Source organism: Zonotrichia leucophrys, chromosome Z, assembly GCF_028769735.1.
Source record: "Zonotrichia leucophrys gambelii isolate GWCS_2022_RI chromosome Z, RI_Zleu_2.0, whole genome shotgun sequence".
NCBI classification, from domain to species: domain Eukaryota; kingdom Metazoa; phylum Chordata; class Aves; order Passeriformes; family Passerellidae; genus Zonotrichia; species Zonotrichia leucophrys.
In genome coordinates, this window is record NC_088200.1 from 44,911,454 (window position 1) to 44,927,262 (window position 15,809).

The 15,809-nt window shown below is 38.5% G+C and overlaps 1 protein-coding gene across 3 annotated transcripts in view; it reads left to right on the forward strand.

Annotated features, from left to right (window-relative positions):
- The window catches only part of ADAMTSL1 (ADAMTS like 1), a 381,502-nt gene that overhangs the window by 349,018 nt on the left and 16,675 nt on the right, over positions 1-15,809 (forward strand). For all 3 annotated transcript variants that reach the window (XM_064736915.1, XM_064736913.1, XM_064736914.1), the window contains 3 exons: positions 1,095-1,223; positions 5,542-5,721; positions 7,563-7,697. In XM_064736915.1, the coding sequence (XP_064592985.1) occupies positions 1,095-1,223; positions 5,542-5,721; positions 7,563-7,697 (444 nt within the window). The remainder of the gene's footprint in view (positions 1-1,094; positions 1,224-5,541; positions 5,722-7,562; positions 7,698-15,809) is intronic.

The following is a 15,809-nucleotide window of genomic DNA, read 5'->3' on the forward strand; positions in this document are numbered from 1 at the left end:
AATAAAGCTAGTGATAGACATTAGCCTGAAACTTCAGCTTTTGGCGTCACATAAGGATATCTGGTTTTGTATCTGACCACTTATTTCAAATGGGGGGAAAAAAGGTGTTTATAGATTTTTGGAAAATTATGTGTTTGAAAATGCAACACTGAGCCAAAACCATCGAAGTCTCATGAGATTTAAAGCACTTCTGTTATCTTCTGCTATTCTGGCAATATCCTGACTGCAGAGCACTTTCTCTGAGACAGGGGAGCACCTTAATTCAGCTGTTGTCAGCTCTGCTGCATTAGTGCTCTCTCTCAAAGCTAAGCTGGCGGACCCCTGACCTGTTTTGTGAGCATCCCTTTACAGTAGCCCTACAAAAGGATATGCAGAAGGTTTCTTGAGCCACTGATGGTGGATAACTTCATAAGAAATCACAAAGACACAACAGCAGCGAAACACCTTGACTTGCTATCACCAGTGTTGAAAGTACACTTTATTGTGGTCAAAATGGTAGCTGTATTAGAGATAAACCCCTTCCCATCAGGTAACCTGTTTTGTTTAATCAGAAATGTGTAGTATCAATGTATAACATTAATTCAGTTTTTATCCCTCATTTTCTTCTGCTGGCCATTATGAGTAAAGGTCTTCCCCACCCTGGTGTTTCCCCTGTTGTTTAAAGAAACCATGATCAATGTGTAGAAACAGCTTGTGTGTTACTCTAGACTTTCTCTGCTGTGCTTGTAGCCATCACTCAGGCTCCTGGGGTTGGTCTTTACCAAGGGGGGACGGTGCACTGCGTCGCCAGGCAAGCATCTCACTGCAGCTCCAGCTGTGCTGGTGGTAATTGATTCAGCTGTTCTCCTGCATGTCCTTATGGCTTCAATGCAATTCTGCCTCTGCTTCAAGCATGCCTTTTCTTTTTTCAAAACAGCTTTACCCATGGACTTTGGTGACACTGAAATATTGTAAAAAGTAGGTGGCCTTACACTTCATTTTCTATTATCCACCTGCTTCTCGTGTCTACTTTCACAAAGAGTGTTCCAGCCTGACTATCCCATTGTGACACTGATATGCTTGTTATGATAAACTGTGATGCTTCTTTTTTGCAGGAAAGCCACTGATAAAGACATCAAGAGCTACCATGATCAACACTGAATCACCTGCTGTCACTGTTGATATTGGAAGCATGCTGAAAACAATCCAGAAAGCAAATGTTAGCATTAACTGCCAGGTTGCAGGTAAAAAATTATTCTCTCCTGTGCAAGTGCCTTTGGCTGTAAATTTCTGTGGGATTCTTTGCTGAATTGCTATCTCCAGTTGCAGCTGAGTGAAATTGCAAGGTTCTCCTAGCTCTTGGACAAACTTCATTGCTTCCATTAATTCTTATCACAGAACTTGTCTTCCTTTTATCCATATCAAACAAGGCAAGTGTAGTGGCTTAAGAAAATTGGGCTCAAAAAAAAAACCCTGAGTCAATGTGACGGGCATCATTGTAAGAGATACACAGTGTGGTGTGGCTGCAACAAAACTGATACACATGGCTACCGGTTGGGGATATTCAGTGACAATATACAAGCATGGACTGACTAATTTTGTCACTGATGGGGACTTTAAAAATCACTCCAGCTAGTTTCTTATTTTTCTGCCAAACTTACTTTACATTAAAGGCATATTAGCACTTTTTTTTCTGGGTTTTTTTTTCTTTTTTTTTTAATCTTGGAATTGCAGGTGTTTAGAGGAATTCTACTGAAACAGGATTTTCCCTAAAACTGTTTTCCAGTCAGAGACTGAATATCCCTCAGTCTTACAGTGACAGTTTGCCTCTTTCCAGTGGTAACCAAAATAGGTGGACCTTATCTGTGTATGGCAGTCCTATGGCTGTTTGGAATGACGTTAAGATCAGGAGGAGGAGCTGGGAAATCTCTAAAGACCTGGGGCCATACCATGGTTTCATTACACTTTTATGCATAGTATGACACACTCTTGCAATCAGACTGGTGTTCAGTGACTTTCAAGGAAGAAGATGAAAATGATACCTGTTTTTTTTTCCCAGGCCTCACCATGCTCACCTGCATGGACACTGTGTGAAAGAGACTAAACATTACATAAACACCAATTATTTTATATTTGTCTCTCTAGGTTCTCTTAGCTGCCCAGGCACATAACACACAGATTCAGACAGTTATTGGTGATCTGAGTGTAGCCATTTCTCTTCGCCAAAAGCACCATGTAAACAACAGAATGTGACTAAATAAAGTTTCCACAGTGCTTATAGTATCAGAAAACTACAGGAGAGAAGCACAAAATGGTCAGGGGCACAAATTCAGAGTCTTTGCTGAGAGGAAAATAATCTCTAGCAATTTTGTGAAACTCACCCACTATGACAACATCCAAAATGGAAAATTTTAGTTTCTTGTCTTCTTGTCTAATAGAAAGCTTTTTGCTATCTAGTATCTGTATGTTGGAGTCTCCTGTGACAGAGAAAAAACTTTCTTAAATCCTAATTTTCTCCATGGGTGAAAAAAAATCCGCTGCTGCCTCTGTGGAAAATGTTAACTATGTTGACACCAGAGGCTAATGCCCTTGAAATTATCATAAAATCACAAGCCCCAAGCTGTGATGTTACAAAGGGAATAAGAGAGTGAGTAATGAGGACAGATATGTTTTATGGGCACTGGAATCCTAATTTCATAAAAATAGTGTTAATAATTCAACAGCAATTACAAAAAAAAGCTACCTTGAGGAGTGATCACCTACACCTGGAAAATGCACCAGCTCATAAAGTCTGTAACATAGTATGAGAATAAGTGAAATTTTCCTCCTAATGTAAGCACAAACTTTTTGATTTAGCTTCATGATTATTCACCTTTTACATAGTTTTGATCACCCTTAGAACAATCAATTCTAAGGATAAGAGTGACATGCGCTACTTCTGCAGTCAGCAAATGTGTTGTATACTAGTGATTTCTTTTGGGTAGATAAACTTTGCATCTGTATAGTTTGCCAAAGCCCCCCAGAAAACATTAACAATGAAATGGCTACTAAATCATAGTAAATTAACATGCAACAGTTAATGCAATAACATCTGGCAATAAAAAATAGATTAGTATGTGAGAGCAAAGTTAACACAGTTAGGAAGCAAACTAGTTAGAAAGCAGATCCAGAAATTATGTGGAGACTTGTCTGGATAAAACAGCTCTTCACACAGTCTTGTAAAGCTATAGTTTTTTTCCTTCTAGTACTTCCTCTCTAGTCATGTCAGGATGTCCTGAGCCAGCAGAACCAATGAGAGTTCTAGATCAGTTCATCCCATTAATATGAGCTGTGTTTCTATCACTGCGCTGTACAGCCTCTGGTAGAGGACCATGCGTGTATTGGATCTGGATAGCTCAGCTCATGTAAAGACACATTTTTACTGAGAGTCAGCAAGACAGCAGAATAAGTACTTACAAGAGAAATATTAAGTCTCGGTTATGGTATTCTCTAAAGCTGCGTTTTCTGTCAAGTGCCAGAAATACACACTTGCTGCTGGCACGTGTTGATAAATCTGGAGAAGTTTCTAAAAATAAGAGATAATGGAAGAGTACACAATCAAAGCCTAGGGAGTAATCCTATATTGCTTTTCAACTTCTTAAGACAGGCATAAGCACTGTCAAAGTCTGTCTTCTGAGTGGAAATCTATAGATATCAACTAAAAGACAGGGGGATATAGAGTCATTCAGGATGCATTAGAGTTAATTGGCACGTGATGTGATTTATGTCAAGATGAAGCTCTATTTATTTTAGTTTTACCACAAAGACAGTGTCATGGTTTTGATCAAGATTGTAAGCCAACAGTATTTCACTTGACATAAAATAATTTCTTTGTCTATAGAGGTTAAGGAATATATTTAACTATCGTTGGGTGATTATTGTCAATTCCAGACTTCTCCAAAACTAATCCTAGGGGAACTCCCACTCAAAAGTCAGTCAAAAGTCTTCCAGATGCCTGTGACTGCCAGCTGGAGGATTTGCTCCAAGCCTCAGAAAGCCAGTAGCATTTTTGGTGTGGGTAACTTTACTGCTGTGCACCATTTCACTTAAAAATAGGATGTGAGAGCAACATCAGCATCACAAGGGAGCTTTCTGTTGATTTCAGTGCATAAATTGTGCAGATATTCATTTACATACCAGAAACTTCAAGCAATATGGCCCAGACTGTTACTGAAAATACAGTTTGACATGTAAGAAAGAACAAGTTTTTTAAATCTAGTTTGTAGGGCATTCTGCAATGCTAAAATGTCATGTGCAATTAGTGACTGTCGAGTCAGAACAGGTTTGGAAGGGTGGCTTAAAATATGTTACTTTCCTGTCCTTTACGTCCTTGTATCTTTGTTACTCTAATTTGTAGTTCTCTCAGTTCTCCTAAACAGTCCTTTCCTCTGTATTTCACCTACATACTGAAGTTTTTATTTTCTAGTTCTTGCCTTGGTTTATGGCCCGTGTTTATTCATCAGCTATACCAGATTGTGAAATATTATTCACCATTTCAAGAATGTTGTGGCATTGGAAACTAGTCACCACTGTTAGAAACTTGTATTGCAATGATTCCTTTCTCCCTGAGCCACTGGTTTAGCAAAATTATCTCAATTAGCTTACACAATTCTGCTTACTAGTATTCCAGGTAGGCTTTTTGTGCTGGATACATGCACATGGATGGAGGGAAAAGCTGAAGAAGAATAGGCTTGGGTAATTACTCACTACCTAAAGTCTTGCTTGCCAGCAAAGTGAGTTCTGTTTCCAGCTGGCACCTCTCAGACTCTGAGTCTCTGTGATACTTGTGCAAGGGGAGCGGTCAGCCCTCTGTCCTCTGAGGCGTTGCCCAGCAGAGGCGGCTGAGAGGCTCTTGCCTTCACCCCTTGCAGCGGTGATGAGACACGGTGTGTTTGCTCATCCCTGTGCTGGCTGCCTCCTGCTCCCATCTCGAGGCTGTGTGTGTCACTGGAGGTGGGAGCTCAAAAGAAAATAAAACTGCTACTCATTGACATACGCTGCTCATCTTCCCCAAAGCAAACTGCAGGAACAGCTGTACCTGCAAATCTCCTGTTAGTGTGGAAACATTGAAGGCAGGGGAAGGACATGGTTGTAGAATGCAGTTAGAAAAACATTTTTGTGGCATTGGTGTAGACAGTTTTGTAGGCAGAGTCTTCTAAATCTAAGAATCTTCCTTAGATTTAACAGCAATACCTCAACATTAAGGAGATCTCACTTTTAACCCCTGTTTCTTCTGCTGCTAGTGAAATGCAGAGATTCTGAAAATCTGCCTTTATAGACTAGGACTATCTGAGTAGCTGCCTGCGAGAAGCAAACTAGTTGTGTCTGTCTCTGTATTTATTTAGTTGTTTTATTTGAGTCGCTGCTCTAAAGGCCTGTGGCCATATGAAATCTTCCTTGACCCTTCCTCTTTTTCTTTAGCCTTCACTCAGTATTTCTCATTTCATCCTGAACTCCTTGCCTTACAAATATTTTTGCCTTGTAATACTTGTGTTAGTTACACTTTGCCAATGTTTTTTCCAGGTGTTCCTGAAGCAAAAGTTACTTGGTTTAAGAACAAGGTCAAGCTGTCCTCTACTCACCATCTGCATAATGGTTTGCTGTTAATAGCAAATGTTTCTCTATCAGATCAAGGGTTATACTCCTGCAAGGCATCCAATCCCCACGGGGAAGTAACTGAAAGCTCCCAGCTGTTGGTTCTTGGTAAGTCCAGGGTATTTTGGTATTTTGGACTGGCAACAGCAGTAATGTGACTTCTGGCACATCCAGATGACAGAACTAGTTGGTTGTTGTGGAAAGAGGAAACGGCATGCAGGCAGCCCTGTTCTAAAGAAAGCATCAGTCTCCATTTGTACTCTGGGCAGCATCATCTTAAGCAAGGTGATGGTAGAAGGAAAGTGGATAAGGAGAAAACATCTAAGGACAGAGATTGCACCTCCCAGTCCCAAGATACTCCCTCAGAATTGGTAGGTAAGAAAAGCATTTCTTAACCATGTCTTAAAGTGACTATCTTAAAATGAGAGTGATGGCATTTTCCCCTGTGAAGTGCTCTGTCTCTGCTGAGCAGTCTTCCCGTTCAAGGCTGTGTGATACTGACACACTTCACAAAGGTCCATAAAATCAGTGTGCTTCTAAAAAGTACATCTCAAGTTCTGTGAATGGTGAATTTTACTTTCCCCGTGCTTTAAAACACCAGACAGAAAGCCCATCTGTGTGATTTGAAAGAGAGTGGCAGCTGTGAGACGTGAGTCGAAGTGGTACCTGGTGGAAACTGGAATTGTGCGAAAGGCAATTGTAGGAAAGGCGTTTCCTTTCCTAGTAACTCATCTTCTATAATTTCTGCCTGCCTGGTAGATGACTGATCCAGACAGACTTTTTAAGTACTTTAGTAGTGCATTTGGTGGTGAAGTCTCAAATTTGGAAACCTATTCCCCACAACTGGGGCAATACCATTAGAGCATCCACTACAGCTCTCATCTTTCATAACTAGTGAGCTTCCAGAGGATGTATAACAGTGACATTTTCCCAGACAGTACTAAAAGGAGGGTTCAAACTTTTCTCCCACTAATCTGGACTGACTCGTCTAATCAGTCAAAAAAAAAAATCTGGAAAAAAAAATCAGCTGAGTTTCAGCCTATAAATAAATACTCCCAGGTGATCTCTAAATCCTTTTCTGATCATTATAGATGGCTTAGCTTTTAAAGATGGTAAGTTACTGTGAGTTATGCAAGCTGCTTATGTTTGTAAGCAAATTACATTTTTAGCTCCTTGATGGAACAGACAGTTCAGGTATCCTTCACCTGTGCTCCTGGTGCTGAGTGATACCAGCAGTAGAAAACTTGCATAATGGGTGCCGTGATCTAATTGAAAGGGGATGAAGCCACTGTTCATTTTGATCAAATATCACATCATTTTCATGACAAGCAGAATTGGGAATGCTAGGCGTTACCTCAATTTTTAAAATAGCATTGTGATTAGTAAACAACTAAATCCTGCAGTTCTCAGCATAGACTGATCCTCTTGAGCTCTGAACTCTTAGTCCTTTGGAGTTCTGCCTAAGTATACCACAGGGTCTGGCAGCATTATAACTATATTTAATTAGGGCTTGATCCAAGTTGTAGCAGACACTAAAAGTTTTTCATTAATTGTCATGAACATTTCCTTCATCCTCTACGCTGTATATATTTGTTTTTTCTTCCAAGCTGCTGTATCTCCAAATACCATATAACTCTGTCATATATGAATAGGGACAACCAGAATGCTGTGGTAACCTTCAAAGATGATTTCTTCCATTTGTGGTCACAATTACACAGATGTTATTTTAATAATTTCTCCAGCACCTTACCTCACATGAGGCGAAGTTCCAGTAGTTATCCAGAGTTGCTTTATCTGCCCCTCTGAAATGGCACTGTTGCAGCACAGTGAAAATTGCAGCAATATCTGGCGAGGGGGAGGTGGGAGGGGTAGTGGGAGAAGAGGAGCAGGGTCTGCGTCCCAAGATGTTTTCTGCTATAGTGTTGCTCATTATCCCAATCTGTTACCAGAGCCTCCACGACCTCTTCCTTACCTAGAAGACTTGACAGCAGTGCTTACCAGTGCTGGGCCCAGCACCCATTCAGTGCTGACTTCTCCTTCAGGAACAAAACTGACTGTCAGTCCAGGGAGCTCTGCTCTCATAGGTAAGTCAAGTGCTTTAAGATTTTTAAATTTTAAAGTCTTTAGAGTTTATATTGCAATTATGCATCTGGTTGGCCTTTACATTAAGGATTTGGTTGTCCAGACATGGGCACTGAGACAAAAGACATCAAACAAATGATTTGTTGTGGGTCATAATCACTGCCAAATACTTTTTAGGCCTCAGAAATTTATTTTTAAAAAGAAGGTCCTTTAATTAGTCCAAAGCTGCATGCAGAATAAGGGGTCCATGGTGCCGCCCTTTATATATATACAGCACCCTGTAAGAAGCAGTTCCTGCCCTGGAGAGCTGGAATTATTCAACACAAAGACAGGGCAGACCAGAGTACTACTTGATCTAAAAGAAGAGACATTGGTGGTTCTGTTTCAATTTTTCTTCTACATTTGAGTAGTTGCCTTTCCATATGCCTGCTACTCATGTTGTATATCCTTCTTCAGAGCCTTTCCCACAGTTTTGTCTATCCCTGTCTGCATGTTTTGATCTTGCAAGCTCTCTGTTTTAATCTGTTCATTTTACTTCTCTTTCATACTTCACACAATCAGTGCTTTGCATGAAGCCATACAAGGAATCATTCATCCCAAATGAATGCTTTTCTTCTTTTCATCCTTTTCTGCCTTCCATATAGCTTTACCCACTTTACACAGCAAGTTCTTCTTGTAAACTCTAAATTCCTGTAAACTCCTTTCAGATATGTGGATGTGATTTGTTTGCAAAGTGATTGTCATTCTTTTCTAAATTTCAGGGTTTATTTATTTTATGATTTCATTTCACAGGCTGCTTTGAAACTCTGTTAATTGTCAGGCTCAGATTGGCAAGCAGCTTCCCTAATGAACACATTACTGCATACCATGAAAACGTGTCAAGCCCTACAGCTTCAGAACTATCTTTTCTCCTTTTGGGGGAAGGGATCTGAAACTTTTAGCAAGGGTTCTGCAGATGAGATGTCCTGAGTGTTAATACATCTCTGCACTTTCCAAAGCATTCTTTCCTCACATTTAATAGCAATTTTGAGATTTTATTTTCACAGTGGAGGCATTCTATTTATGTGTTTCTTTTTGTGTGGTTTACTTTTCCAAGTATCTGCATACATCTGCATACATTTGCAATGGCTTTTAGCCTGCAGCTCTGGATTACATTTCTGCTTCCACAAAAACTGCATTGAAATAGTCCTTAGTGGGGAAGATGTCATAGGTATTTACTAGCATTGAGTAAATCATTTTGAGTATGGTTTTATTGTGCTCACTGATTTAAGACTGGGTCATGCTCCTGTTTCATCCATTCCCTCTCAGATTTCCAAAAAGAGGACTTTAGGAGTTTCAGGCAGTTTTTATTGTTTAGAAGAAGTAATTGAATGACAAAGGGTTTTCTGCCCTGCATGTATACAACCACATCCAGATCAATTTCATTTGGCCATGTTGCTCTGTACCCTGCTGTTTCACTTCATGGGCAAGGAAATTCCATGGATTGCAATTGCAAAATAGCAAACCAGCAAACCAATTCTTGAGGCAATTCCGTCAACTTCACTGGAGTTTTACTGGTTTAAATTTGAACCTTGTTATTATTCAAACCTAGGAAAATCTTCTGAGATATTTTTCCTAGCAAAATATCAGCATGGAGTAGGCTATCCAGTCAATTAGAAAATTGTCCATTGATTCTTTCCATTCTACTACCCACCCAATCAACCTTAATCCTGCTAAGCCTTTCATCATTTATTATGTTGAGGTGTTGGCTCTACGTTCTCTGGATGTCCCGTATAAGAACTTTGGGTATATAAATTGCTATGTGTGAGATCCCTTATCTGTGCTACCGTTAGGTACCAGTATCTCTTGGGACTCAAAAGGTATTCAATTTGACATGTATTTGGAAATCTGGCATATGAAGAATTGTTGAGTAGCGAAGGAAAACAGGATATGTGCAAAGGAACAAAGTGAAATGTGAAGAAAAGGAGTGATAATGAACTCGGGATGAACATTTTATTTTACTGGAGTTAAAGACAACAGAGTGAAAAATGATGTTAGAAACCTGGATAAAGTCATGCATGGGTTTGCCAGAGTTTAGGAAAAATGGGAGTCAAAACTTCATTAATCACTGGTTTCATGCCTTGGGGGTTAAAAATGCAAACAGCAAATATTAATACAGTAATGGAAATCTAAAGCTACATATGAGAACTTGCTTGGAAATTAACACATCTGCATCAAATATTTAAAAATTGATAAAATGAGCTGCAAGGCAATAAATAGAACTTCCAGGTTATTATACATGCTATACATTATCTTTTACAAAGTGGATTTGTGCAATACTTCCACCATCATTTCAACCATGTAGAATTATTAACTTGCTGTCTGGAATCATCTCCTATGGGTTTCTTCTATTTAAATTTCAAGGGGGTTGCTGAAGATAAAGATCAGTGTCACAATACACGCATATCTGGTTTGGAGGTTTTCCTTCTTATTGCAAGAGAAGTCATTTATGTGCCTTCACAATAAAAGCAGGGGAAACTATCTGTTAAAAGACCCATGCCTTGCTTAACAACGTCAGCAACATTTTTATCTTATATACTTCTTTTGCTTCTTAAGTTTTGATATTCCAGCCAGCTTTCTAGGCCCAACTCATCATTCAGTTGAAGAGTATGATGTAGATGGTGACTTGCACAGAGAGATGCTTACCCTGCTCCTTCATGAATGTTGAAAATGTGCAGAGTACTGCAGTCTCCCCCAGTCCTCTCATTCGTTGTCAGGTTGCATAGTAGTCACTTGTCTGTTACCTGCAGATCACACACCTGAAGGACAGGACTATCTCCAAAGCAGAGCTAGAACACCCATGAGCTTGGAAATATTTCTGGGTTTTACAGTATTGCAAATTTACAGTCAGTGATGAGCCACAGACTGTCAGGCACATTGTGATGTTCTGGGTTCATGGCAGACACACAAAAAGACTTTACATTATACATAAGATAAAACACAGTTGATTTCTGAAGTGACACAAATTTACATTTGTCTGGAAAGTTTTTACATTAGGTCTTAAACTTACTAGTGTTTCTGTCTTTGGGACTTTTTAAATTTTGATTACATTTTTCCTGAATGTTGGTGGTGAAAATGTTATAAGGAACATCACTCTTTTCACCTCAGAAAAAGTATTTTGTTTGTCACCTGGTAAAAAATTTTAGGTTTTAAAAATATTCATGACCATTTGACCTCTGTCAATTCTGATTACTTCATGGTGCTATCTTTTGAAATTATATGAACATGTTAAGCTCATGTATTTTCAGTAGTTTATCAATGCTACAATTTTTTTACCAAGTCCTTAGACACATTTCCATGAGTCTTCAGCTCTGTAAATGTTAATAGTGGCAGGAACCAAGCTTGTAGGATCCAGTGTTCCTGACTTCTAAAACTCCTGCAGAAAATGCTTTGGGCCTGTCAAGAATATGTACTTTCATTTGGGTGCAAGCTTGTTGTTTCCTGTATTTGAATATAATTCAGTGGAAAACTAAGGATCTTACAAATCCTCGTGGAGATTCACTACAACTTCTCATATATATTGTGTTATTATTGGAGACCAATAATCAGCAGACTTGGCAAAAGACACAAAATACGATTTTAAAATATGTCCTTGTTTCAGCACTGAAAAATACTGAACGTGTTGTAATTGTTTGTACAGTGAAAGATGAAGCTTTAATGACCCTGACATCTATACATTAGTTATATTTAAGCGAGAGTTCTGCAGGAACACTGGAAAAAGTTTCAGAAATAAATACTTCTAGGAATATGAACATGTAGTACTCCCTGTAAATTTTCAGACTGAAGTAAAGAAGGCAGAAGAAAAATGGTATTGTTGGGAACCTGATAACATGAATAAATGGGGAAAAGCCTAGGCAATTATTTGAAGTCTGGTTCCCATCCCTCCTTACTTGTAAGGGATACTGAAAATTACTCTGAAGTTAGATCACAACGTGTATTTTTCTATGACCAGAAAAGTACAGTCAGTTGTAAAAAAAAAAAAGGGAATACTGCTGCACTGTATTTATTGTGTTCTCCTTGATTACTTCCATATTTACTCACTTCACAAATTAGAACGTGATTTTACTGTCAGCACTGCAAACATAGTCCTAAAAAGCAGGTTTCTTTCTGGTTTTATATGTTATCCCAAATGACCACAGAATTAGAGCAACTTTGCTGCCAATTTCACTACTGCTTCAGAAGATGACCAGCTGCACAACAAAGTTTGTTCTGCAAATATCAATATTTGAAATGCAGCTCTTTCTAAGACAAAGCAATAAAAACTTTTTCACTCAAAAGGTACAAAGGATTTCTCTGTACCAAATTTACTGTATTTCATTCTCATTTTTCTTTTACTGGCAGTGACATATTCCACTCATTTTCCAGTAGAATTGCTTAGGTTCCCAGAAGACCACCCAGAAAGCAGAATCAAAAAAGAGTCACCTTGCTTGCAGTGGTCAGCCTTCTGAGTTTGAATAAATTACTTATTTAAGAGGTCCAACTGCCTTGGTGCCAAAGCCCAAAGTTCAGAGTGGGGGTCAGGTTTTTTATTATTTCAGACTAGTACTGACTAGCTTCTGACTAGTACTTGCCAGTAGGTTTAAGGGTTATCTAGACATGATAGCACGCAGAAAAATTAACCTAGATGTTTCTGCTTGTTCTTGATGCATTATAGTGAGCCAAATGTACATCTGACTAATTTAGGAGAAGAACCAGATCAGATAGATAGACTAATGTCAGGATCAAACTCTTTCAAGCAGAGCCAGAGAAGTCAATGCTGCAATTGCTTGCTAAGTACTGTGCCACAACATCTGGCTCCATAGGACTGACACTTGGTCAAAAATCAGTGTGAAAAGCAATAAATTATCCCAATAAACACAACTGATCTCATCAGTACAAATTTCTTCAGTTTGCTGATATACTCAAGAGCAAGGATATGTTTTCTTGAAATTCCACTTTGCTCTTCTCATCTCTACCATGAGCCTGTTTTTAATTTTCCTGTATTTCAGAATTATTGCTGAATTAAAATTTGAAGAAGAAATGCAAAATAATTGCAATCTGCACAAAGCTGACAAAAATAAAATTTGTGAGTGATTGCAGCTAAACTGGCATCTGTGCTCCCATTGAGGAAAAAGACATCTGCAGAAGCTGTGCATTAGGATTCAGATAAAATCATGAATATCCAAGAAGTATTTTGCACTATGCAATTTTTTCCCTCCTCATTCTCTGTAATAAATTGGCCATCATGTTTGAAAATAAGTTCTAAGAATATTTTTTAGCAACTTTATTTGATAAACATTATGTCTAGTGTGATGAGGATTAAGTACCAGGTACATTCATGGGATAGCCTTAATTGTGTTATCTGTTTCTTTCAATTTTTTTTTCAGTGAAAAGTCTTCTTTGTCACTGTATTTGTGAGAATTCCCAGGTATATGACCTTTCTGTAAAGACTAGAATTAAAATTAACATCAAGAAAATGTGCCATTATCTTTGCATTTAGTTGCCTGATCATATACTATCACATTGATTACATCCTAAATATTGTATAAAGTTCACAGAGTGTTGCAGGATCTTCCATCTACATCAGAGCACAGCAGACTCTGTCAGACTGCGCTGTAGGATTGCATTGAAATGTGAGGCTTTTCTTTTGCATATACACACCGTGTACATTTTGGGTTAAAAATTACGGGATGATGATGCCTCTGAATGGTTGAAAATTTTGACTACATTAGAACGGTGTTTGTTTTTCAGGCAATCAGACACTAGTCCAGCCACTGCCAAGCTCTGAACACAGGGTCAAAAGAGTGATGTCCTCTAGGCAGTCTGCTGCTTTGAGTTTTTTCCTGCCTGATCTAGTCTGACAACAACTGATCTATAGTAGTAGTCAAAAAAAGTAGTCAAAAAAGCTTCCATATAATATAATGTCACTCTGCTGAATTTTGAGTTTGTTGTAAGAGTTGCAGCCCTTGAACTTTTGTCTTAAGCTTTACCTGAATCACTGACCTAGATTTTTTTTCTAATGAAAGTAATGCAGAGTTCCACTGAGACAAATCATTGTGGCTACCTAGAAGTATCAGACTTGCTGAGGGTGTCCTGATATGGAGACCTCCCCTTCTGCCAGCTTCCTTCACATAAAAGATCTTTTAGACTCTTGCAAAATTTGATAATTATTCTAAAGAAAGTATTAAGGGAGTCTGAAATACCATGGGATTTCTGGCATGATGACCAGAGGACTTCTCGATTACAGGTTTTGAGGCAACCTGTCCCTCTATGATAGTCGTCACATCTCTCAGAAGGGCAGAAGTTACAGCCTCACTGGAGCAAGCATCACTGCCTTCCCAAACCATCTGCCCTCTACCTCGTCTGCTCGGCACTTTTTATTTTGCAAGTGCCACCTGAGATGCTGTTTCAAAATGTAGCAAGTTTATATTGGGCTGTGAAACAAATTAAAACTTATACAGCAGCACGGACATTTGCCACTTGATAATTGCATTATGTGCCAGCTCTTGCTCTGTCTTTTGTTGAGCTCCTTGTGCTGTAGTTGTTCAGTGCTTGTTCCATGAGTCACATCTGACTGCCATTTTTCTCCGCTTAACCTGGAGCTGTGGCAGTGGTGGGGCAGAAGTTTACAGTTTAACTCCTTTTCTGTTTTTGTCATGAACTTAATAAGTTAATGACAGAACTAAGAGCTATCAGTTAGCTTAGGTGGTCATTTAAGTATGCTGTATCCATTATTGTAGGCTTTGATTTTTGATTTGCTGTTGCAGATTGTCTTCAGAACAGTCCTTGTTAATACATGATCCTGGGTGTGTAGGATTTTTGTTGTCAGACTAAATTTTAGGAAACAGTATTTACTACTACAGCTTGAAAATTCCCTTGCTTTTTAATGGCCCCACCATGTGTCTGTGTACTTGGGAACACTTTTTACAGCCACTGTGGGGCTGGGAATGAGCCTGACTCAGTTTTGGTTGAATACCAGGTATATTTGCAGTGCAATGTAAGTGATGCCTAATAACAACAACATGTGTGGCATGTGTTACCTTGGGTAGCCAGTTGAGGTGTTTTGAGAACTGTTAAAACCCATGTCATATGTTTAGTATAGTATGTTTCAACTGCACCTTTGGAGCCATAAATAGTTATTTAAATGCCTTCTTTTATTTCTTTTTTTTTTCTTTTTTTTTAAGTGCTACTGTTATCAACTCAATTGGCTTATTTCAAGAATTCCTAAATATTTCATTTTGCTTGTTTAGCATAAATTCATGTTATTTGCATTCCCTTAAAAATTATAAGTAAAAGTTGTAATTATAAAAATATTAATTCTTTCTTTTGGGTTTATTTTTGGATTCCATTGCTTTTTGTAAATTTTATTTCATTCAGTGTGTGAAGGCAATGAGAAACAACTTGCATAATAGCAAACAGTTAAGTGTCTGTCACTTTATAGTATATTGAAAGATCTTTCTCCATAAGAGAAACTACAAAGAGATGTCTCTTAGTTTTGCCTCTTCAGCAAAACAGGTATTACATACATATGACTTTCAGACATGGTCTTACCTACCTTCAGTTGTTTTAAAACTTGTATACATCCCATCAATTTTTCATCCTTTTGTTAGATACAGGATGGAATTGAATTTTAACTCCATTCCATTTAATGTGCATTTCTCATTTCAGTCAGCTAAGGAGGAAATAAGCCCTGACAGGAGACTGGAGAACTGTTTCTCACTACCAGTGATCACCTGCACAGTGTGAACACAGTCGCACAGTGTCAGCCACAACACAGCAGTTCAGCACCACACTTGTAATCTATTCAGATTGGTATCTGGCTTCTCCACAGTTTGTTCAAAGCATTTTCTTCCTCACCTCATCCTTAATCTGGTTTCTATTTTGAAAGCATACTTTATTTCCTTAAATGTAGAGTTTAGAGTGGAAATACTGTCGTGTTTCCAAGTCCTGTAGCAGCATTAATATACAAGTATTGCTTTAATACCATTTATTCTGGTCCACAACTCTTTTCTGTTAGAGTTCAGTAAAATAACACAGAAACACAAAATCAAAGAAACTACCTAATCTTGGCCTGAAGTCTTCACTCAGATTCCATC